The following is a 23,679-nucleotide window of genomic DNA, read 5'->3' on the forward strand; positions in this document are numbered from 1 at the left end:
TGAGTATTTTAGTAGAGATACCCTAACAATCAGAATGATTACACCAGGAATACCTAGTAATAACTTGAATGAAAAAACTCTAACAATCAAAATGATAATACTATGAGCATTTTAGTAGAGATACTCTAACAATCAGAATGATTATGCTAAAAGTACCTTGCATGAATTATCAAAGGAGAATTCGGACAATCATAGTAATTATGCCATGAGTATCCTAAGCATGACTGATTGAAAAAATACTATTTTTCGTGACATACTTTGTAGTCGAGACATGATGTGATGTGAAACAAACTGGCAGATGACATGACATAACATAACGTGACATATACATGTGATGAATGACATGTTATAACATGAAATAGATAACCATTTTGTGACATGGCATATCGTGTAATAAATAATAATGTATAATAAATAAATATTTCATGACATAGCATAATGAGACATGTATAGAGTATAAGAACATGAATAATTATTCTCTTATCAACACAAATACACAATATCCTAACAGTAAGTTAGATGTTAACTTACTCATACATAAACATGTATTTGAAATAAATCATAGCATGTCATAATATGATGTTTATGATAAGCATAATGAACATGGATGATGGTTTCTTACAACCATACATACACAGTATTTTGAAAGTAAGTTAAAGACTAATTTATAGTGAGTGTAGTGTGAAGAATTTAATGCATGAATTAACAGGAACTGTCAGGAGATATTTTTGAAAGTTAGAAACTCCCCATTAAAAAAATTTAGAAACATAAAATTACTGACTTAAAATAAAATTACCATTTTATCCCTAGTTTAAAGATTTCACATCTTAATTTCAAAACTCACCAAAATTTACATTTCTCAAGTAAGTTTTTACCTAAATCCAAATATATAATTATAAGAATTTCAAACACAACATAGCTAGGTGAACCAAGCATAGGCCAAAACATAAAACATGCTAAACTCTTATTTTTTGTTGTAATTCTTTTAAACCCTATCTTTCATGCTAAAACCGAAACAGGCAACATACAAAATTACATCCTAAGTTTTAATAACATGCTAGAACAAACACCAAAAACTTATATCATAAAAATAACAACTTCCTTCATATCAAAACTTTAAGTACTTTGACCTCAAAGAACAACCATTGATGTTAATAGTCTATCACTTTTCAAACAACTCTAAAAACTTCAAAAGTTCAATAACATACTCTCAATATGTTCATAAAGAGTTCCACAAGGATAATTCTCTATCTTATCCTTTAGGGTCATGACAAAACTTATTTTTATGCTATGCTTGAAAAATATATTTCATGGTATGTGCATATATAGTAAACTCTATGTAAAAAAGACATTTATATATGCAATATGTTAAAATGATGAAAGTTTTACATGTCCTGTAAGCAAGTAATCAAATGCTCAATAATGTTTCATATGATGTTTCATATTCAAAATGACATTTATAATATGAATGTAGCATTTATACAAGAATCATAAATAAATTATCTAGGAATAGGTTAGAAGCTAACTTACCAACTTTCCGAAGGTTTAGATAATTGATGTGGTTGTAATCAAAGTTATTTTAAGTTAGGAATTGCACTACTAAGGAAAATGTTCATAATCAAAAACGGTCACAAATCAATATTTACAAAACTGTCTCTATACTTACCAAAATTGCTACTATATAAGGTCCTAAATTTTTACTATTTACAATTGAGCGCCAAAATTCATCAAATTTCACAAACCATATATTTTTTATATTTCAAAATCATCTACACCATTATAATTTCAAGAATTAAATCATAACATGCCAAAATCAGCCAACCCATGGCATGCATTTATATGGGCCTATATGTGATTTCAACTCTATAACTTCTATGGATGCTTGCGTGTGTGATCCAATTACATTAAACATAGATACATAAAACTGATCTTGGAACATGTTTACAGCTTAGAATAATACCACACGAGTTCATCCAAATACTTAGGCATGAATAACATGATGATAATTGGTTCTTAAAGGCTCATAAGGCCATCCTTGAGGAAATAGAACATGATATGCCATCCTTGAGGAAATAGAACATGATATGCCAAGATCATGCTCATACAAGTGCAACGCGAATACTTAAATGATCAATACAAGATATTGGATTATAAACCGATCATAAAATGCTATTTTGTTCAAATTTAAACCATCAATTAATCTCCCAAGAAACTATTAAAACACATAAAATAATGTCAAGATATATCATTTCAGAACAATTTATTCAATTAAAACTCCAAATCTAAATTGATATGCAACACCTTGAGTAAAACCTTTTATAAATCAATCAAATCATCATTTTCATGCCATAAATCAAAGCCTAACATGTTAATATAATACCCAACAAGAGATAAGGCAAGAATACTTACAAAATCTATGGCTCTTGAACTCTCAAAACTCAACTCACTTTAAGACCTCACTCAAGCTACTTGGTTAGCACCCTTTCTCACACTTTGAATGCTTTGCTCTCAAGAACTCTAAAGGAAAAATTTGATGAGTGGTGTGAGGGAATGAGGGGTGAAGGGGGATATTTATATGACTCAAATGGTGGGAAGAGAGGTGAAGGGGTGTTGGTCTTGGATGAAGGGAAGTGTTGTAATTGGTGTGTGTGGGTGGTGAAGTGCTTGAATAAATTTTCAGATTTGTTATGACTTGATCAGTTAAATAGTGACCTAAACCTTTATGATTAAACCATGGAAAGGAGGTAGAAGAATGCCATAGGTGAAGTGGGCTGCATTGGTGCAGAAAAATAAAACAAAAAAAAAAAAATCAAATGAGAACTACTCAAAGGGGGCCAACTTTTGAATCAACTGTCTAGATTTTGATTTCCTTCTTGTCCTTCTTGGTCTATTTTGGGGGCATTATGACCATCACACTACAACATAACACACATTTTGTGTCGGTGAAAATCGCAGCAATAGCTCAAAATCAGCTCGCAAAAAAGTTTTCCCGTCCCATGCTGTTCGCTGCTATGTGGTCGGTAGAAGTTGGTCTCAAAAAGTTTTACACGGCGCAACAAGAATGCAACGCAAAAAGCAGGAAGTCTACCTGCGAATTGGGCGCCGCAATTTACATGTTTAATCTGCCGCCAAAAATGCTGAATGGTGCAAATCATTAATTTTTAGCGTCCATTTTTAAAGTCACAAATACTACCACATCGCCGCAATATATAGTTGTTGTGACAGTGTACGTAACATCGCAAAAACGTTATCATTGCTACTGCAAAGTTAATTGATAAAGTTTTATATTTACGGCGAAAAGTATGAGACGCAAACAGTTCGTGTCCTACCATCAATGATTTTAGCAGCGAAAAATATTGGTAGCAAAAATCTATTAGCGTCTATTGTTGGGTGTCTAAATGAAATGGAAATTGCCGTTAATGGGTCCAAACGTCACGCAGCAAATATTAGCAGGTTCGCCGCAAATCGGATCATGAAATATATTTCTAATATACGTCACAAAAGCATTAATTATGCGCAGCAAAAGTTGTAGTTCTTGCAGCGAACAAATAGTGACGCAAATAAAGATCCCCATAGTGAAATATATTTGCGGTGATTTTATTTCCCCATAACTGTCCCATTTCTACACAAATGGACTTCTATGTTTGCCGCAATAGAAGTGTATTTAATACAAATACTCCAACTAATTACCGACGCAATTAGTTGCCTCACAAATATTAATCCCACTGGAATCATTGTTTAAAATAGGAAACCAACATATATCTGTGTTATCACAGATTTTACCTTCTGGGTCTAGTTGGTTACCAAAAATGCTAACTTTAATATTGTTGTATGAAAATATTTATAAGCTATAAATTATATTAGTTTAGCCAGATCTCAATATTATTATAACCCTGACTAGCAACAGAATAATGCAGCAGTTGACATAATTGATCAAGGATTCAAATAGTTTCAATTTCAACCGAAAAGATACTACTATACTATCATTTGGAGGCCAACGAGTATTACATGCACAGAAATTACCACCCAGTTTGAGAAGTACTATATTTCCTAATCTAAGTGACAAATGTGCCAATCACTCTATACATATATTAGTACCAAAACAAGATCAAGTTAAATAACACACCACTATGCCGAAACATGTTCAATGATCATTTGCAAATTTAATACAAGGCAACATTAATATGTGCTGGTTACACAATGTCATGTGGCAGATAAAATTTGAGTCCTCTCTATCTTGGTAGCATGGTGAGAATTTCTGAACAGAACCTATAGATCCCATCTCTTTAGCAATGACCCATCAGCTTGGCAATGTAATATACCTTTTCCTGGCTCCATTTTTTCTAAGAATGGAATCAACCAAGTAATATTAACATGAGATATGAAAGACCACTAATCCAACATAAATGAAGTTGTTTAAAAAATCAAATATGCCATCAACAACAGCTTGTAGCAGCTCTCAGCTTGTTAACATAAACTACCAATGGCTCATTTAACCCCATGTATATATTAAAACAAATAAAGGGATTTTCATACTACCTATGTGGACATAGCCTTAGAACCTAAGAACCATCTTTTTGTTTGTTCATTCTACTATATACATGTCAGATATTAAATTTTTTAACTAAATCCCACAAGTCCCATTGCAACCAACTGGTGACAGAACTTATTTGGCGAAAAATGTTATCACATGATCAACATCTAAGCTAGTACAATTCTGGAAAATTCATACTACATTTTCCAAACTATTTACACACCAAGTTGCATCAACACTCAGGGTTCATCTTAAAGAAGCAATACTACAATTTAGGCCCATAAATTAGTAGTAACACCTCAAGTTTAATCAAGCTAAAAGGCCACTATATTAAGTAAAATATATTCATACCTACCCTACAATTATATCCACCAATAATAATTACAGGAGCTGTTTTCAGACCATATAAATTTATGGCATAGAATGAAGCAGCCCAAAGTATCAACCTAAATTGCAAAGATATTCTACCATATGTCACTATAGAGTTTGCAGAAGTAGGTACCTGTTTAGGGCACTATCACCCCCACAACAAAAATTCTGGAAATATTGACACTTGTAGTACATGCAAAATGCCACAAGCTGTCCCTCTTGCAGTGCTCCATGGCTACAGCATCATTTCATACAACCCATTGCCCATCCTTTGTATCCTGCAAGATCTGGATCTTGCTAAGCATGTGTTAATAATGCATGCAGCAGTCCCTTTAGTCTATCACTTCCAAGTGCGTATATTTAGGACCTCTCAGCAATGCTAATAAACAGAAAATAGGCATAATTCCTCTTTAATATGGCCAACCATGTACCCAACCATGTGTCTAGAGAAGCACTCACAAAATTACCACAGACAACCACCCACTAGGACGTCATCCCATTGCCTCTCAAAAAACCAAAAAATCCCAATAAGTGTTGTGTACCAAAGTTAGACAGCTCCCGGTGTCTCCCTCGGAGACTCTCCCTGGGGCAGCTGCTGTGACATTGAGTATGTCATAAATTTATCAAACTCCGCTTGCTTGACCAATATTTGCTGAACATTGGCCTTTAGTGCCTCAAATTGGGCCTTGTAAAACAATGCATCCTCTGACAAGACACCTCCATTCTCAGGAGCACTCACTGTTCCTGATGTTATAGGCATCACCTTCTCGCCCAAACCCCTTTCATAGCCTGATCTTTTTCCTAGAACGTCCCTGAACACTGCAGCAGCTGCGTCCTTAGTCCGCTCTTCTGGTTCCATCTCATTCGGCTTTTCTACCATTTTGTCCTTCCAAAATAATATGAGAAATTTTATACATAAGGTTTAAGTCATTGGTAGTTAATAACAAAACAAGATCTAGCCTAGGTAGTTAATATTAAGTTAATTACAACTTAATATTACTGGGTACTTCCCTTGAGATCAGCACATGTAACTCACATGAAGCTCTTCAGTCATGTTGGTCACAAACCCATTTTTCTTCTTTGACCAACGAGTCTCTTTAAAAAAGTCCACCAGATTAGCAACACCATCACGCTGAAACAACCAATTAAACATTCAATTTCATGGACCAACTTTTATGGGTGCCATACTTGACTTAAACTTCTAATATAATGCTGAAATTAGGACTCATACACATAACCACCTAGATGCTTACTTGCTCGGCCAGTATTCGAACAAAGGACTTCCTGCCAGTAGTATGGTTGGTTCATTGTAGTGCTCTATTCGCCTTGTTTTGCAATGACAAGGTCTGGTCCAGATTTAAAAAAATTACACAGTTAAACCCAGTATTGTTACTTTCTACATATCATTGAAAAATATAAACATTTCTATACAAATGAAATGATTCTCTATTTTCTAGTTAGTAACCAGAAGTAAACAATGAGAAAATACCCCAAATCACACGATTTTACCTTAAACTCCTTGCTACCCCAACGCATGCACAATTTCCTCCATACTGCTTCATCCACCATGGAGGTCCCTCTAGCAACAGCAACTTTATGACTTCCATACTCGAGGTAGATTTTGTGTAAGTCGTAGTGGAAAGAATTGAACCTCCTATGTAGTTGCTCGGTAATCGTCTTACGATGATTTGGTTTTTCCCATTGTATAATAAAGTCAGCCTAAACACCCACAAATTAAATCATAATTATGGTTTAAATAAGTATACAAAAAGAACCACATGAAGACCCAAAATGAAGTGTCTACCCAATTTACTTACTCGGACACGAGCACACAACTCCTCTTGTTCAGCTTCTGGCACATCATTCCAACGTTGGTAACCCATGTTAGCATAATGCTTGATGATCCATGTGACTCTACCACTAAATACGTTTGCATTCTCACACGACACCTTTGTGTCCCCTTCCTTGATTAGCAATGGAATCAGTCCAATCTTTCTAAGCATGTCAAATTTTGTCATTTTTGCCCGTCCCCGACCTTGTTTCTTACTCACAGCTACTAAATTTTAGAGAAGATCAAAAGAAAAAAAATGGTCATTCCACTTCATATGTATCCCAACAAAATGTAAGTGAACACCATATTACAATGTTGTATGTGACGCAAATAATAATTAACACTATCCTATGTAACAAGATCTAGTAAAATGCAATTTTAAATTGTATAACTCTACCTGTACTAGGATCTTGCTGTTCCGGGAACTCAGTTTCGAATACTACATCAGGTGGTTGGGTGGAGTCATCCGATGAGTCGTCAGTGTCATCTCTTAGTGTCGGTACATTTTGTAGTGGAGATGGCTCATCTTGTAGTTCTGGCCTCTGCACGAAAATCCCCCCAAATCCTCCCCCTCGTCCACGTACGCCTCTTCTTACACTTCGCACCATTTATATCGTTACACTTATAACCAGTTATTCCTGCTACTACCAATAACAACATTCATAAACTCATGACTGGTCAATTATGTCAACATAGAATTATACGCCGAGCATCTTATACATTCATAATATAAGTTAATAATACCTATCACATTCTAGAACAGTTGAAAAATTTCTCAAACTTTCACCCACCAATTGCTGTGTTCAAGAGGGGAGGATATTTTACAGTAAATATCCTAACAGTGGGCTGAGCAAAATATCCACAAGGTTTACCCTCCCTCTTAAAAAGGTATTAATCACATACAATGCTATTGGCACCCACAAAGTCGTAGTCTTGGAATTTCCCACCCAAATTCCATGGTTTAGATATTTGAAAGCATCTAGGTGCTCCTGATAGTTGTTGGTTTTTTTCATACTAGTTATATACTTTTGATGTGTTAAGTGGATTTGTGTGACTTCGATAACTTGAAGATGCAGTTTAAATAAAATAGGTATATACCTTTACTTTTTTATACTGCATATATGTGGGTAAACTGCAGTTTGACAAATTTACAACATCTCTTCATGAGGAATGGTATGTGTCTCATGACATTGAACTAAACCATGGAAACCTAGGATTGAGGTCTGTGTTACCTCTTAGAACATTTGAATTTTAGAATATGGGTCAAAAATACCAACCAGAAACTTATAGCCCGTGAGAATGGGTTTCCTACATCTAGTCGTACTCGCACAAGGGTGCTCTGCTATTTTGTCAACATCGTTGGCTTAAAAACCCATAGAAGCAAGTCATATGCGATTTTAATCAAACACACTATGATTATTTGTAATATTATTTCTATGCTACGAATTACACTACATTTCCTTGTATAGGCATCCAACCGAAAATACCTCTCAACGACTCGAAGGACATATATATCATCGATGACCACAAATTGGTAGAACATACTTAAATGGCAACAAGGATATTTTACCTGTCGTCAGTTCCGAAACCGCAGCGCGCACCACAAGCTTCTATGCTTAATCCTCGCGTCCTTGCAAACTGGGATTCTTCTGGGTAGTGGAGTTTATCTCTCTAGCAATTTGTTTGGTTCTCACAATAAACCACAACGAAAAATATAGTTACAAGTACAATTGTGCACTAATCTGTGCACCAATGTGATGTGATTGGTCAAAAAGTAGATTTTATTAAAAATAGTGTTAATTTAAATTTTAAATATGAATAAATCAGTATTGATACACGGATTAGTGCGCGACTATACTTGTATGTAGCAAAACTCAAACCACAAAAGTTTGCTTTTAGCATACGAAATGGCACTAAAACACTTGCGATTACACATTTGCCCCTGAATATGGTCACCAAAGTTCCAAACCCGCCAAACCCATTTCACCTTCCCGCCTTAGATATTTGGGAGTACGGTTTTACGCTGAAATGCCACAAAAGTAACTCTTTTAAACATCAATTCACTCAAGTTTTGACTATTGTAGAACTTTTTTTTCCCTTTATGGAAATTCACCAAAATTACCATTTTAAACTTAAATTCACTCAAGTTCAGCTCTGTTTTGTACAAATTTTAGAACTAAAATAATATATATAATATTTGCATTTTCAATAACCGATTCCGAACCAGTTACCATCTTAAATCAGTATTTTCAATTTTACACATTTCTATCCAATTCGCTTCAATTTTTTAATTTTAATAATTAATTAAAGTAAAATGAAATTAATATACAACTATATACTAATTACTTAATTACTATAAGCAAAATGTAATTAATATATTATTGTATGTTAGTATTGCTAATGTATTATGTATTTATTAAAATGAATATGTTGAGAATTTAGTAGGCTAATAAATGTAATTAATATATATATTTTAGTATTCTATACATATGATCAATCAAATGTTCATATTTGATTTTAAAGTTTTATGTTATAAATATTTAACATAATTTTATTTCATATATAATTATAGAAACAATAATTAAATAATTTGATATAATATTAAATATTATATTTTTATATATGTATATATATAATTTATAAACCAGTATATTTAAAGTATAACATAATAATTTGTGAAAAATCTGAAAAAATAGAAACAATGGAAATATGTACTTCTTAGCGGTTTGGCGTAGAGCATCGATAGAGTTGGAAGTTCATTGCATGGAAAGCTTAACTTGGCGTGGCCGTGTTTCAGCATGGTTTAGATATGTGAAAAGATCTTCTCAAAAGGTATTGTGGTGGGGTTAATTCTGTGCTTGATCACTTAGAAATTATGGGTGAGAAGATGTAAGGCCATAATGGAATCAGTGCATGAATCGATTGAAGCTATTTGGCGGAATGTGAAGTTTTGGTTAAGCCACATTTCTAACCAAATTACCAAATGCCGTAATTTTCTCTCACAATAAGTGAGGATCTTTTTATAAATTTGGGATAGGGACCACTATTGGAAACATGTGGCCATGACTCTTAAAATAATAATAATAATAAAAATAAAAAAACTTCTCCATCTAGAGCTCATAATACTATAGGATAATAACAAATTTACCTCCAAGTAGACAGCTCAAACACCTTAAAAATACAGCCTTGGTACTTAAATTTTTATTTAATCAAAAACCAATTGGAAGAGAAATGTGCTAGCCCAACCCCACTTAAAACAACATAACAATTTCTAAATTAAATTTGAACAAGCTTGTTGAACATCTAAGCAAAACAGAGGATCATAGTAATATAATTAAAACCAAACTTTGCCGAACTAAGGTAATCTATTCATTTTTGTAATAAATAAAAACCAAGCCCATCGAACTAATTGAAAAATATGGGCGCCAACTTCTCTTCAACCATTCTTTAAACTTGGAGGGCGTACCATGTTTAAACGTGCCAATTGGAACCAAGTATTGAGTTTGACATGAATATAGTTGAAATCATTTCATATTACAGATTCTAAACAACCCCCAATATTTCTGAACACATCATGATTAGTTGAACATAGGCCATCATTCTTGTCAAAGAGAGTTGCACATCCACCAATCACGATCTTAGAGAACACCATTCTCAATAGAAATATTTGCTTGACATCTAGGTGAGCTATGTATCAGTCATGCAGAGTCTTGCAAGGCCTTTACAACCTGTCCAAATCATTCATGAGAGATTATATAATAATTTGAAAAGGAAATTCATCAAGATGCTAAGATCAGTTTAGCACATGGAGACATAATGCCAAACCCACTCCTAGCTGCATCTAAGACCATTGGGCTTTACCCACTCCTCCATCTAATACAAAATTATTATAACACAATCTAAAATAAATATGAACCCAAGCCTCAAAATTAATGGCATGAAAAAATTTGCAAGAATCCTGATTGGGAATCAACCACCACTCAAAATCCCCTTGTAGCAACAACTGCCGCACACATAGGACGCTTGCTAAGAAAATTTATGTTAACACAGAGGATTTCAAACAGTCTGTCAGCCTTGTTTCCAATAAAATAACATTGTCATCATATCAAAACATCTCAACAACCAGCAATGAATGGATTTATGTTTATTAACTTTATCTTACCTATCAACTATCCAATTATGAGTTTGAATTTGAGGAAAAACTGACAGTTTTACAGCCATCAAATCCACCAAGCTGATAAATTGCAGGCAAACAAGATGCTTTTTTGCTTATTTGCCTGCAACAATTGCACCAACAAAATAAACTCTATATACAGTCTAAGCCCTTTCAGTTCTCTTGCCACAAGTTTGATATTTATCAATTATTAGAGAAATATATGTCATAGACTCAAACATAAGCTACTGTTTTTAGAGCACACAAGGTGACACTTATTAGTCAATAACAACTTGTGGCAGAAATGTGAACCCATCAGTCATTTTCCAATTGTAAGCATAAATAAATAGGTGAAATACACAGTGCATACAAGCAGAGTGGAGCCATCTAGCTAAAGTACCCAAAACAAAAACAAGATATCTGGAAAATTGTTGCAAGTAAAGCTACAACCATTAAGTCAATGCTCAAGACATAAGGGTGTTACAGCAGTAAACTTCTAAAAAAACTCATGTCATAGACTTAAATTTGACAGCCATGGAAGATCCTCGCATTTAGTTCCTTCAACACAGACTATTGTAAAAACCATTTCACCCCCAAGACTTTGTGTCACCTAAGAATTGACATAAAGTAAACAACTTGTTCAAAATAGATTGTGGAAACCCACAAGCTTATGACTTAATACGCTTAAGTCACAGTAAAATTATACATTAAGCGGAATGTAGCAGTAACAGTCATGCAGATTCAATAGGTATACTGAATAGAACAAGCTTATTTTGAAAGTGTGATTAACTCACCATGTAGCGGCGAATGCTGCAGTAGACTTTAGTAACTTAAAGTCATTTTGTGGTCACTTGTTAATTGCATCTGTAAAAAAAAAAAAAGGATAAAAAAATGTGAGTACTCTACATAGAGTTTCATCACCAGGTTATTAATCTTAATTAGAAGGCAAACCCACTAATTAATTACACTATGAGTAATATACTGCATATTTTTATTTTTGTATACGAGTGAACATTGTCATCAACTAGAACCATTACATTGGATAAGAAAGTGTTAAGTGAACTTAGGACCTTAGTTTGAGGGAGATGGTCGATCGGTATCATCCATGGAACTAGTTTCAGCATTGGTCTCTACATCGATGTCTTCAAGAAGGTCTTCATCAGTAGAAGGGTTGGACATAGTATCACTGGAATAAGACTCAGCCTCCTCTAAAATGTCGTTGATATTAGTCTGGCCATCAAGAATGCTATTACTTCCCCCATATAAAGCAGCAGTGGATACAATGTTCGGCTCAACATCTGCCCTTAGCAATGGGGACTGATAGTCATTGTGGTCGATGTCAACATGTAAATAAACATCAGAAGACTGTTCTTCTTGAAACACATTGGCCTTGCTAGAATCATCCCCTTCATCATCTAAGTGTCATGGTTGGACATCATAGACATTCCTATATGTTATCTTTTGCATGACGTGCCAAGAGGCAGATAATGAAGTGTCTTTGAGGTAAAATACTTGCGAAGCTTGGCATGCCAACACGAACGGCTCATCCTTATACCAACGCCTAGACATATTGACACTTGTCACATGGTCACCGATCTTGATACCTCGAATCGTATCGCCAACATCAAACCAATCACAGGAAAATAACCAAACTTGTCGCCATCCCATGTACCGCACCTCTAAGATATCATTAAGAACCTCATAGAAGTCAACCATAAAGGATTGGTGTTCACTTGTAACTAATACACCACTATTTTGTGTCCTACGGTTCATTTCCCGGCCTCGTGTATGAAACCGTATACCGTTCATTATACACCCAGAATATGAACCCACCCAAGGGTCTGGTCCACAAGCAATTGCATAAAGATCATTAGATACACTTTGTGGATCCAAAGCACGTAGTGCTTGAATCTAAAATTATGGCCATAAGACAAGAAAAGACCATTATTGACATAAGGTTTAATAATCATCCAATTAAGGTCTGATGCATATACTTAAACATAAATAGAACTTACATGTTTCCTAAACCATGATGGAAACTCAGCTTCGTGCCTCCGTTCAATGTTAGATGTGCTCAACTCCTTCAAGATGTTATAGTGCTCCCTGCAATAAGTAATAAAATGTTTTAGCATGCAGCGCAAAGTGCGAAGATGGTGAATGGTACCTCCAAACTGTATATCTAACGAGCTGTGTTAATGTCAGATGCTTACTCCAAATACTGGACAATCTCAGTGCAATTATTGAGGGCCTACCATCTGGCAGTTTTAAATAGCTTCTTCTCTAAGTGGATAGGGGTTGAATTACCTAGTGCCCGCACTTTCTGATTAAAAATATCAAACATTGAGCTCTCAGATGTTTGCACACCCACATCAATATTTCGATCCTCTCGAGTGAACCTAGTTGGTACATCATGTAGATACATCGATGAGAATGTTAAACATTCTTCATGTATATATGCCTCTGCAATAGATCCTTCTGGGCGAGCTTTGTTTTTCACGTACCGCTTAAATTTGCCCAAATACCTCTCGAATGGATACATCCATCTATATTGAACTGGTCCTGCAAGTAACAACTCTCGGGGCAAATGGATAGCTAGGTGGACCATTACGTCAAAAAAGTTTGGTGGAAATATCATTTCCAACTTGCAAAGAATGAGGACAATGTCTGTCTCAAGACGTTTCACTACTTCTTTCTTACATGTTCGTGCACATAATTCCCTAAAAAATGTACTAAGTTCCATCAATGGCAAGCGAATATCATGTCTTAAGTACCCTCCGATTGCAGCTGGCAGTAGCCTTTGCATGAATATGTGGGCATCATGACTTTTCATACCAGAAATTTTACAGTCATTAACATTAATACATCTAGCTATATTAGATGCAAAACCATCAGGAAATTTTATAGTCTTCAGCCATGCACAAAACTCTTTTCTCTCATCTCCATGGAACATGAAAAAGGCATGAGGGATTATCACTCAATCACCATTTTCTCTCAAATGTAACTCTTTTCTTATACCAAGTTCGGCCAAGTCTCGTCGGGCCTTGATACCATCTTTTGTTTTACCTGGAATATTCATCAAAGTACCTAACACATTGTCACAAATATTTTTTTCGATGTGCATCACGTCTAAATTATGTCTAAGTTTCAAAGATGCCCAATAAGGTAGATCAAAGAAGATACTTCGTTTGGTCCAATTTAACTCCTCAGGGGTGCGTTTCCTTCTCTTCCTCGCCTTGCCAAAATCTACATGACCAATGTTATCTAATTGGTGCACTATATCTTCTCCCAAAAGCTGCATAGGTGGCATCCGGAGATCTTCTTTGCCACTAAAAGTATTCTTCTTAGTTCTCCAGATGTGATCTACAGGTAGGAAGCGACGATGACCCATGTAACAATGTTTTCGCCCATGCCTCAGTCAATGTGACTCTGTATCCAGATTGCAAGTTGGGCATGCTAACTTTCCTTTAGTGCTCCACCCAGAAAGGTTACCGTATGCGGGAAAATCATTAATTGTCCACAATAACGCTGCATGTAATTGAAATCTTTCTCCAACCATGGCATCATACGTATCAACACCATTTTCCCACAAATCAACTAGTTCATCAACTAAAGGCCGTAAGTAAACATCAATTTCATTGCCAGGAGATTTAGGCCCAGGAATTAGTGTAGACAACATGAAGAACGAATCTTTCATACATAACCATGAGGGCAAGTTATATGGAACTAGAATCACTGGCCATATGCTGTATGGTTTGCTCATATTATTAAATGGGTTAAATCCATCGCTAGCAAGACCGAGCCTCACATTACGAGCATCTTCAGCAAACCAACAATGCTCTCTGTCAAATGTGGTCCACACCTCAGAGTCTACAGGATGTCGCAAAGTTTCATCATTGTGTACCCTTTCTGATTGATGCCACCTCATGGATACTGCAGTTTTCTTGGACATAAAAAGTCTCTGCAACCTTGACTTTAGTGGAAAATACCGCACTACCTTTTGGGGTATTGGTCGTTTAGAAGTTGTAGTGGACAACCACCTAGATGCTTTACACTTAGGGCACTCTTGCTTGTTACTATGTTCCTTGTAAAATAGTATGCAGTCATTTGGGCATACATGAATTTTAATGTATCTAAATCCCAACCCGCGCTCCAATGATCGTGCATCATGGAAAGAGTCTGGCAACTCAACTTCGGGAAAAGCTGTTTTCAATAGTTGAAGTAGCATGTCAAAGGACTTTACACTCCACCCACCAATTGTTTTGATGTGAAGCAACTTCACAGTGAAGGATAGTTTAGAAAATGTTGTGCAACCATTGTAAAGTGGACGCCGAGCATCTTCCAAAAGCTTCTCAAAAGTGGTTGGTTCGGGTTCAACTGTGCTGGTCCACATAGTATGTGGAGTTGTGTCTTCATCAACTCCAACAGTGGTTGCCGCATGAATGTCACCCAACATATCGTCGATGTCATCGACATAACTATCATCAAGATTATCAGGCCCATCTTCATCCATACAACCAATGTTCATTGGTTCTTGCTCCCCATGAAATATCCAATAAGTGTAAGTTGGATCTATGCCCGTAATAAATAAATGCTCTTCTACCTCCCTTATATGTAGGAACAAATTATTACGACATCTACGGCACGGACACTTCACACTGTTGTTTCCGAGGGCATGAGCTCGAGCCATTGTGAGAAACTGCCTGACCCCTTTGCCATATTCCCTTGACCTAAATCTATCGGTGAGATGCATCCAACTTTTATCCATCTGAAAAATTAAATATTTAAACACTATGTTTATTATCATAGACATCCAATCTAACAAACATGGAGTGGAGTTAGTAAAAACCAAAACTTATTATCTAGCAACTTCATGTGAAAACCTCCCACATTAAAAATATTAGAGTACATTATATACGACAAGAATAGAGTGTGAAATATTATGCAAAGCTGAAAACAGGGGATAAAGTTTGGCTGTAAAAATGAAACGACCATTCTTGCAACTGAAAAAAGGGAACTGAAGTTGGGAATATTGAGAAGCCTAAAAAATGTCAACAGCAAAGCATGAAGCATTAACAAGTGCCAACTTTATCTTAAATTGGTCCAAAATGCCAAAATGCAGTGGAAAAGCATAAAGATCCAGTTTCTTCATGATTACTCACAATGTTTTCTCAAAAATAGGTAGGGGTTACAATGCATTTTGCTGGTAAAGTGAACTAGTTTAGATTTATAATTGTTCCTAGTGATGCCTTTATATGTATGTATGTGTTCTTTGTGTGGCAGTGGGTGAATTTTTTTAAAGGGCACAAGCTGTGAATATGAACCACACTGAAAATACAGTGCTTCAACGAGGAAATTTCTGCAGGTAAACATTCAGATTAGTACCTAAGTTGATGTAATGGAATGTTTGGGGCTTATATTTTCAGCGTTCAATGAAAAACAAATTTAAGGTGGCAAATTGGATCTAGTACTATATCCAACATTAAATTGGCCTAAGGAAGTAGAATCTGCCATTCTACTTGTAGCAAGAGAGCTCGCTGTTCTTCATATGTAAAATTCAAAATTTTAAATACGTTGTAATGCAGTAAGCTACAAGTGAATATATTTGGTTATATTAAACTCTCAAGCATACCAATAAAGTAAGACCATTTGAAATGCTTGTTCATACTCAATGACCAAAATATTAACTGGGTAATAACAAACTGATGGAGCCATGAACTATATATAAGCTAAAAAGAAAAAACTGAAAGTGTCAAATCATGTTATGGAAATTGTTTTATTCATCTAATCCAAAGCTACCAAGCTAGATCAAATACATCAATATGATGGAAACATCAGTACCCATGCATGCCAAAAGTTTCTGTGGTAGCTTACCTGCTTTAAAATAGTTCAACCCATTTATTTGAGTTTCTTTTTGGACCTTTTAGAGTCGAAATATCCCTCCTTATAAACTACATAGTCATAAGCATGTCCATTTTAAAAAAATATAAACTAATTAATTATTGGAAATTCGAGAATTAATTGATCAGAATTTGCTTACAAATAAGAATATTCAATATATATACTTATATATATACTTTAAATTAGATATACTTCAAATGCAAGGCAATAATGGACATGGCAGCCTTTTTAATGGTGAAGCTAGCTCTGAATGATCTCTTGGAAGTGGTGGTAATCAATTATTTAACAATCAAGACATCATCTTAATTTCGAAAGCTTAAGTTAGTTCTCTAATAACCAAATGGATTTAGGTACATACTATTTAATGAAGGATGCATGCACGATTTTCTTATCATAATTAAAAGTTAGTTAGGCCACGATTAGACTATTATTTTAGACTTCTTGGGAAAAGTATGAGGTCCTCTACAGTTTTATGATCTTGATGGTTAAAAGAAATAGCCAAACTAGTATCAAACAATTTTAGAAATAGTCGTGGATCAATATATTAGGGAGCATATTTACAACATTCCAATAAAAATTAGAAAATGCTTTGGGTACAATTCAATCTCACACACTAATACTAAAGCCCACACTACGCTTTAAATTCCCATATGCCAAAGAATAACTCAAGCTCATTGTTGTTCAGCGTAAAATTCAAAAGCCCATTTCACCTAATGCCCAAAGCCCTAGTCTGTGAATAATTCTGGTTTAAATCAACAATGTGGTATTAATTTTGCATATCATTAATGAAATTCTACAGAATTTGAACGACCAAAATAAATATCAATTAACAGCATAATTCATCGATCCATTCAATAAAGCAGGTTCATGATCATTAAACTTAGAACCAAACACACGTAGAAGCCAATTATACTCCAGAACCCATCCCGAATAAATTTTTAATTTCAAAACTAAACGAAACACATTCAGTTAAATATTATACTCTAGAAACAAGTTTGGACGAGAGAGACCGAGAGAAAGGAAAATCACAGTAGATAAGTGGCAGATGATTACCTTCTTCTTGCGGCGTGCTGTTGTGGGCCAGAGAAAATCTCTATCGGAGTGAAAGTGAGGGACCAATCAACCAGATTTGTGGGTTATGTGTTGCAAATAGAGATCAGCCAGAGAGAGAGACAGAGAGGCCTTAGCACAGACGTGGGGCAATAACGATGCGGCTTGGGGCACTTTGTGTGATAGAGACAGACGTGGGAAGGGGCGGCAAGGGGTCCTAGGATATCGGGCTGGGGAAGAAGAAAAAGAGGGGAAAATATACGTCCTTAGTTCCTTACCTATTACGGCGAAAAAAAAATTAAATTTGTATTTTGCGTCGCCAAATTAATTGCGTCGGTTCAAAATCGCAGTGAAATAAACACAAACCGCGGTTAAAATAAATCTCAGTCAGAATTGTATGCGGCGACAGAATTCACGCCGTAAAAGATAAGCTTTAGTGTCATGTCTCTAGGCGCCGTAACTAATTGGACTGACAAGATAACTTTGCGTCAATACATATAACGCCGGTAATATTTTAGACACTAAAAGTGGATTGTGTTGTAGTGTCATTAGAAGGCTTTTTTAAGTGAGGAAGAGAGGCATGAGTGGCTTTCAAGTGATCATACTTGAGCAAAAAAAGAAAAGAGACAAAATGGGTGATGGTTTTCAAGTGTGCCTCTCTTTGTGCCAATCGGTTGGATTGCTTGGGGAGGTAATTGGTTAAGCAAGCACTTGAGTACTTTAAAGCACTTTCAAGGGAAAAAAAGACAAGTGTGGTGGGGTAGGGAGGTGACCAAAATAGGTGTAGAAATTTATTGAAGAACAAGGGCACTCCATTTGGTTCCAACTACACTTCCTAGGTGAATAGTTGGGTTTTTGGCTTTTGTTTCTTAGAACCATTTCTTCCAATGCTAGAACTGAACTAGAAGGGTTAAGGTGAGGTATAAATGATGAAATTTACTTTAAGAAAATAGTGTAAATGAAGTGGGCTAGGGGCTGATTTGATGCAATGCACGTGAGGGTGCACCTAGTACTGAATGGTGGTGATCTGGGCATTGTCATGGCTTTTGCTTCTATTGACATGTGTTGGGTCAAGTCTAACCTTCTAAGTTAATCTAAGAACAATGTCAATCAACAATTAAAAAAAATCAAATTAAAAATTTGGTAAAATAAATTAAAGAAAAAATTAATCTAAGAACATGATTTAGAGGTCAGTAATCATGTGAGAGTTGACTAATGCTTCTTAACTCAGTTAGAAGCTTAAACATGGTTAGGTGGGAACCCTAGGGGCATGTAGCACATCTTGGATTTAATGGAAACCTATAATATGGTGTATGTGTGTTCCAATTATAAGGATGAAATAAAAGACAAAGTTTTGGGCTTCAAGGGTTGGACTTTTGTTGGGTCATATGTCAAGCCTTGGTTGTGGGCTTTGGAGTGGGTAATTGTATAGACCTTATGTCCATACTTAAAGGGATTATCTATGGCCTCAAAGGCCTACTAAGTTGGTTCCTAATCTTAAGTCATTCTTAGGTTGGGCCAAAAGTCTTCATGCTTACTAAGTGTAATAGCTGGCTAAAAATTCAATAGTGAAATTTGTATAGGCTTTAAGAACCTTGAAGAAACTTTATCAGCTTTCACAAATCAACCAATCGCGTAAGTTTTAATCTGTCAATATAATTAGTGTTACCACTCACTATAGTACCAAAAGTACGATTTTTTTTTTATTTGAGATAATTATAAGTGTTAGAATGCGATATAGTCTAGACTATTAGACTCAGTTGTTTTTTAGGATTTTATGGCACAATAATTTCATTTTTAATTTTTGAACAAAATGTTTTTTCGAAAATACATTTTGTTTATTTTGAAGTACTTCGAGGTTGAATTTCGATAAACAAATTGCATGGTTAGTATAGTGTGTATGTTTAAGATTTTACAATGTTAAAGTTTATTTTCACTTTCCTCAAAGTGAATAGTAACTTCAATAATAGCACAAAGTGCAGTGTTTTCAAAATCATAATGTAGAATGTCCAAATTAGGTTAGAGAAATTTTATTTAAACACTTGGCTAAATCTTGACCACATTTGTTAAATAATATTGGACACTTGGCACAATGGGAAGTAAATTAAGGTGTGGCACCATGTGAAGGACACATGGTGCCAAACCCTATGACCAAGATCTGGATATTTTAACTATGGAAAGGTCAATCTGGGCAATAATCTAGATATTGTATTGTATTTTTGAGTTTTTGACCAAAATAATAGAAAAATCTTAGTCCGAAATTTTTAAGGAGTGTTATCAACATGTTTATATGAATGTTTGTTAGATATTAGTTGTATGATTAAAACTTTTGATAAAATATTTTCTTAAATCTAAAATGATAGAAATTGGAAAAGGACAAACAATTCTTGTTTTAAGAAAGTTCGGATATTTTATGATTTAATCTTATTCTAATTGCTTTGATACTTTATTTTATGATCCTAAGCCTTTGATCTACATTTTAAGATGTTATTTTGAAGATTTTTTGTTCAAAGATATGAAATTGTAATGCAAGAGAATACTCGATTAGGTCAAAAGTTTGATGTTTTTGGCTAGATCTATGTTTTGGTTTATTTTTAATTATGTGATTTTAAGTTTAATGTTTTGATCTATTTTATGATACATTTTTAAACCATATAATGTTTTGGTTTGAAAATCTCATCATGGTATACCTCATATCAAGTGTTTGATCAAAGTAAAGTTTAGAAACAATTTTGTTTTTGATTAAGTGTTGGAACTGAGTACTTCAAGTGAGATTTTGTGATTTTTGATGACTTTTATGTATTGATTCAAAGCATATTAGTTCTTAGAAATGTGTTATATACATTTTAGAAGAAATTTTTAGATTTTTTTAGTTCTTGGAAATGTTTTGAAAAAGGTTAAAACCTTGAGGTTTGTGTTGTGGATAAAAATTTGGATCTTTTGCTTAAAAAGTTTTGTGTTTATGAGAAGTGGATTTTGTTAGATGTTTTAAGCATGTTTTTAAACTTAGGATATGAGGATTTTTGTTACAATATTTCAGTTTGATCATGAGTTTTGGAATTGGAAGAAATTGTAAAAATAAAAAATCAAGAGATATGGCCTTTGAAAGATTTGGCCCTATAATATTTTTTATACTTGTGTCTGGTTTTAATTACTTTTAAATTGATATTTAAGTTTAAAACAAATTTATAAGAAAAAAATAAATTTTAGTGATTTTTAGAGTTAGGATATAGAATCCTTAAGATAAAATGGTAATTTTATTTAACGTTAGCATTTTTCATATTTTTAATCATTAGTGATAAAGTTTCTAACATTTAGAACTCCTACTTACATTTTCTTATGTTTCGTACTTTGACCCATAAAATGCAATGATCACTGTAAGTTAACTTCTAGCTTACTATCAAATTAATGTGTATGTGTGTTGGTAAGGAAATAATTGTTTATATACTTATATTATCATATATCTCATGCCATGCCATATCACTACATATTTATTTGTTACACATACTATATTTTGTCATCAAATATTTATTTGTTTCGCATTATATTTTGTCATGTAATGTTATATGTTATATGTTATGCTATGTCATGTAATGTTGTCTATTACATATTATGCCATATCATGCAGTGTTATCAGTTACATGTTATGTCATGTCACAAAATGTTTATCTGTTACACGTTATGTCATGTCACGAAATATTCATTTGTTACACATTATATCATGTTATGAAATGTTTGTCCGTTTCATGTTATGTCGTGTTATTTATCTCACGTACATGTCACGTCATGGTACGTTAGTCTATCTGTCCTTTCGTTTCATGTCATGTTATGTCTCGAGTTTGTAGTATGTCTCCAAAATAGTATTTTTGAAGTCTAGTTATGTTATGTCCGTGTATAGTTAAGTTATGGTTCAGTTCATTATTATTCTAAAACATTGTTGTAACCCCATGAGACAAGATTACTCTATTATAATAACTCCATGAGATAAGACTCTATTCTAAAACATTCTAAAACTTGCTGAGATTTGTGATCAAATCTCACCGTAGTAATTTCAACTACCGTTTCACCCCGAAATAGTAGATCATGTGCTTGGATCAGGAGATGGGGCAGAAGATTGTCTGAAGACGATAGATTAGACAGTGATAGCACAACGTGGAGCCATCACTTCGATGCTCCGTTTCATCGATATTATTATGGTGTGCTTGACCCAGTTGCAAGAGCTACTCAATGGATTAGCCTAGCAGTTACCTTAGTTCTGTATGTACTTAATGAGTTCTGTCTCCAGTGCTTTTTATGTTTAAGATATAGTAGACAAGTACTGTAACCCTTTATACCAATTATCACATGAATTTTACTAAACATGTTTATATTTTGGGATATATTACACTTCTGATATATAGTATTGTTTAAAGAAAAAATTTATCTATTGTTAATATTGCATTATTGCTATATGCATACTAAGTGCATTGCATCTTTAGTTGTAATAAACGGATGCATGAAATCTTGTATTACATATCTTCACGCTTTAGAATCCATTCGATCTCAAACGAAATCTGGAGATGTCACACTAAGTTAGGTCCAATGGCTGTTTATCTTTTACATTGGGCCCATTTTCTAGTGTCTTTTAAGAAATTCTTAAAACTTTATATCTCTCAAGTTGGGCCTAAGGCTTGCCTTTGCCCTGACGTGCCTTTCCATGCCCTTCCTACCATTGGTCACCTAGAGATGGTAGTGGCCGTTTTTCACATTGGCTGCCAAAAGTGGTCGTGGCCGTTATTGACATTGCGTGCGAGGCTTGTCAGCCATTAAATGTATCATACCCTTTTGCTTGGAGCTCCCATGCTCTGGGTATACAGTTTTGCCTTTCGCATTCCGGGCCTCTAGGCCAAGCCCATCTCTCAAATTCGGCCCATTCTATCATCTATCCCAATTCTCCTATCGTTGGGCTATTTCGGGGCCCATCTCCTCCCTGTGGGTAATCAAGAGTCTTGAGGACCCACTGTAGGTCAAGTTTTCGTGGCCTGATCCGTTAGGAGGAAGAACCTCCCTTAGATGGTAATTTTCAACTAAAATTTAAGAAAATTTATAAGAAATAATATATGAATGTTCTGAATTGAAGCGGTATAGTATCATTTTTTAATGCAAAATAGTCAATTTAGATTCTATGAAAAAAAAAAAAAACTAGAAAAGAAAAGAAACAGTGTAGAGTGTCACAAACAGTGTGGAACTCTGTAAACAGCTACGACCATGACGCTAATCAACTGTGGTGGGGGGGATAAAGATAAGCCACGTGTCGAAGTTCCCCTAATCCCCACGTGCGTATCAAATTCAGTTGGTATAGACGGTTAAATTGTTGTTACTTTTGAAGGCGATGTTTAATTATGAGTGGCGTGCATTTTTTTCTAATTTTTTTTAATAAGAGTAGGAATCTAGCATATTCTTTTCTGTGCTCAGCAGATAATACAAACAACAAAAATATATGTTTATTATAATATTTTTATATGGAGAAGTACTCCACACATTTGACATTTATATTTAATTAATATATAATTTTTATTTTTATTATTTTATTTTAATATATATTTAAATAGAATAATAAAAATAATAAATAACATATTAATTAGATAATTATATATAAGATAAATTTTTTTATAGTATTTCTCTTTTATAATATAAGTTGCAAACTTAAATTTTCTATTTATATAATATAATTATTTGAAAGGAAATATTATTTTTATTTTTAAATTTTGTTAGTTTTAGTTGAATAATGTTATACTTTATACTTTTATCTTACTTTTATCTCATTATATAAGATGTGACACATTTAAATTTGTCACATCTTAT

At 34.4% G+C, this 23,679-nt stretch overlaps 2 protein-coding genes across 16 annotated transcripts; both read right to left on the reverse strand.

Annotated features, from left to right (window-relative positions):
* Nucleotides 1-5,036: 5,036 nt before the first annotated feature.
* LOC122312037 lies at nucleotides 5,037-8,470 on the reverse strand. 7 transcript variants are annotated; one of them, XM_043126840.1, is made up of 7 exons: nucleotides 8,305-8,463; nucleotides 7,132-7,375; nucleotides 6,721-6,959; nucleotides 6,393-6,622; nucleotides 6,157-6,249; nucleotides 5,940-6,035; nucleotides 5,037-5,789 (listed from the first exon to the last, which is right to left on the reverse strand). In XM_043126840.1, exons 2-6 carry the CDS (start codon nucleotides 7,340-7,342, stop codon nucleotides 5,963-5,965), a joined length of 846 nt encoding a protein of 281 aa, XP_042982774.1. In that variant the 5' UTR covers nucleotides 7,343-7,375; nucleotides 8,305-8,463; the 3' UTR covers nucleotides 5,037-5,789; nucleotides 5,940-5,962. The 7 variants fall into 7 exon arrangements, 6 of the variants coding, with proteins under 6 accessions (XP_042982774.1, XP_042982776.1, XP_042982775.1 ...); XR_006243007.1 differs by having other exon boundaries at nucleotides 5,037-6,035; nucleotides 6,413-6,622; XM_043126842.1 differs by having other exon boundaries at nucleotides 5,037-6,035; nucleotides 6,721-6,755; nucleotides 8,305-8,470.
* Nucleotides 8,471-10,080: 1,610 nt separating this feature from the next.
* LOC122311983 lies at nucleotides 10,081-18,118 on the reverse strand. Of its 9 annotated transcripts, none has more exons than XM_043126812.1 (6): nucleotides 17,839-18,118; nucleotides 13,098-15,652; nucleotides 12,903-12,990; nucleotides 11,958-12,728; nucleotides 11,682-11,751; nucleotides 10,081-10,462 (listed from the first exon to the last, which is right to left on the reverse strand). In XM_043126812.1, exon 2 carries the CDS (start codon nucleotides 15,650-15,652, stop codon nucleotides 14,303-14,305), a length of 1,350 nt encoding a protein of 449 aa, XP_042982746.1. In that variant the 5' UTR covers nucleotides 17,839-18,118; the 3' UTR covers nucleotides 10,081-10,462; nucleotides 11,682-11,751; nucleotides 11,958-12,728; nucleotides 12,903-12,990; nucleotides 13,098-14,302. The 9 variants fall into 9 exon arrangements, 7 of the variants coding, with proteins under 7 accessions (XP_042982746.1, XP_042982740.1, XP_042982767.1 ...); XM_043126806.1 differs by having other exon boundaries at nucleotides 11,958-12,798; XR_006242940.1 differs by lacking the exon at nucleotides 13,098-15,652 and having other exon boundaries at nucleotides 11,958-12,798; nucleotides 17,839-18,094.
* Nucleotides 18,119-23,679: the final 5,561 nt, after the last annotated feature.

The sequence above is a fragment of the Carya illinoinensis genome, chromosome 1 (assembly GCF_018687715.1).
Source record: "Carya illinoinensis cultivar Pawnee chromosome 1, C.illinoinensisPawnee_v1, whole genome shotgun sequence".
In the NCBI taxonomy this organism is placed as follows: domain Eukaryota; kingdom Viridiplantae; phylum Streptophyta; class Magnoliopsida; order Fagales; family Juglandaceae; genus Carya; species Carya illinoinensis.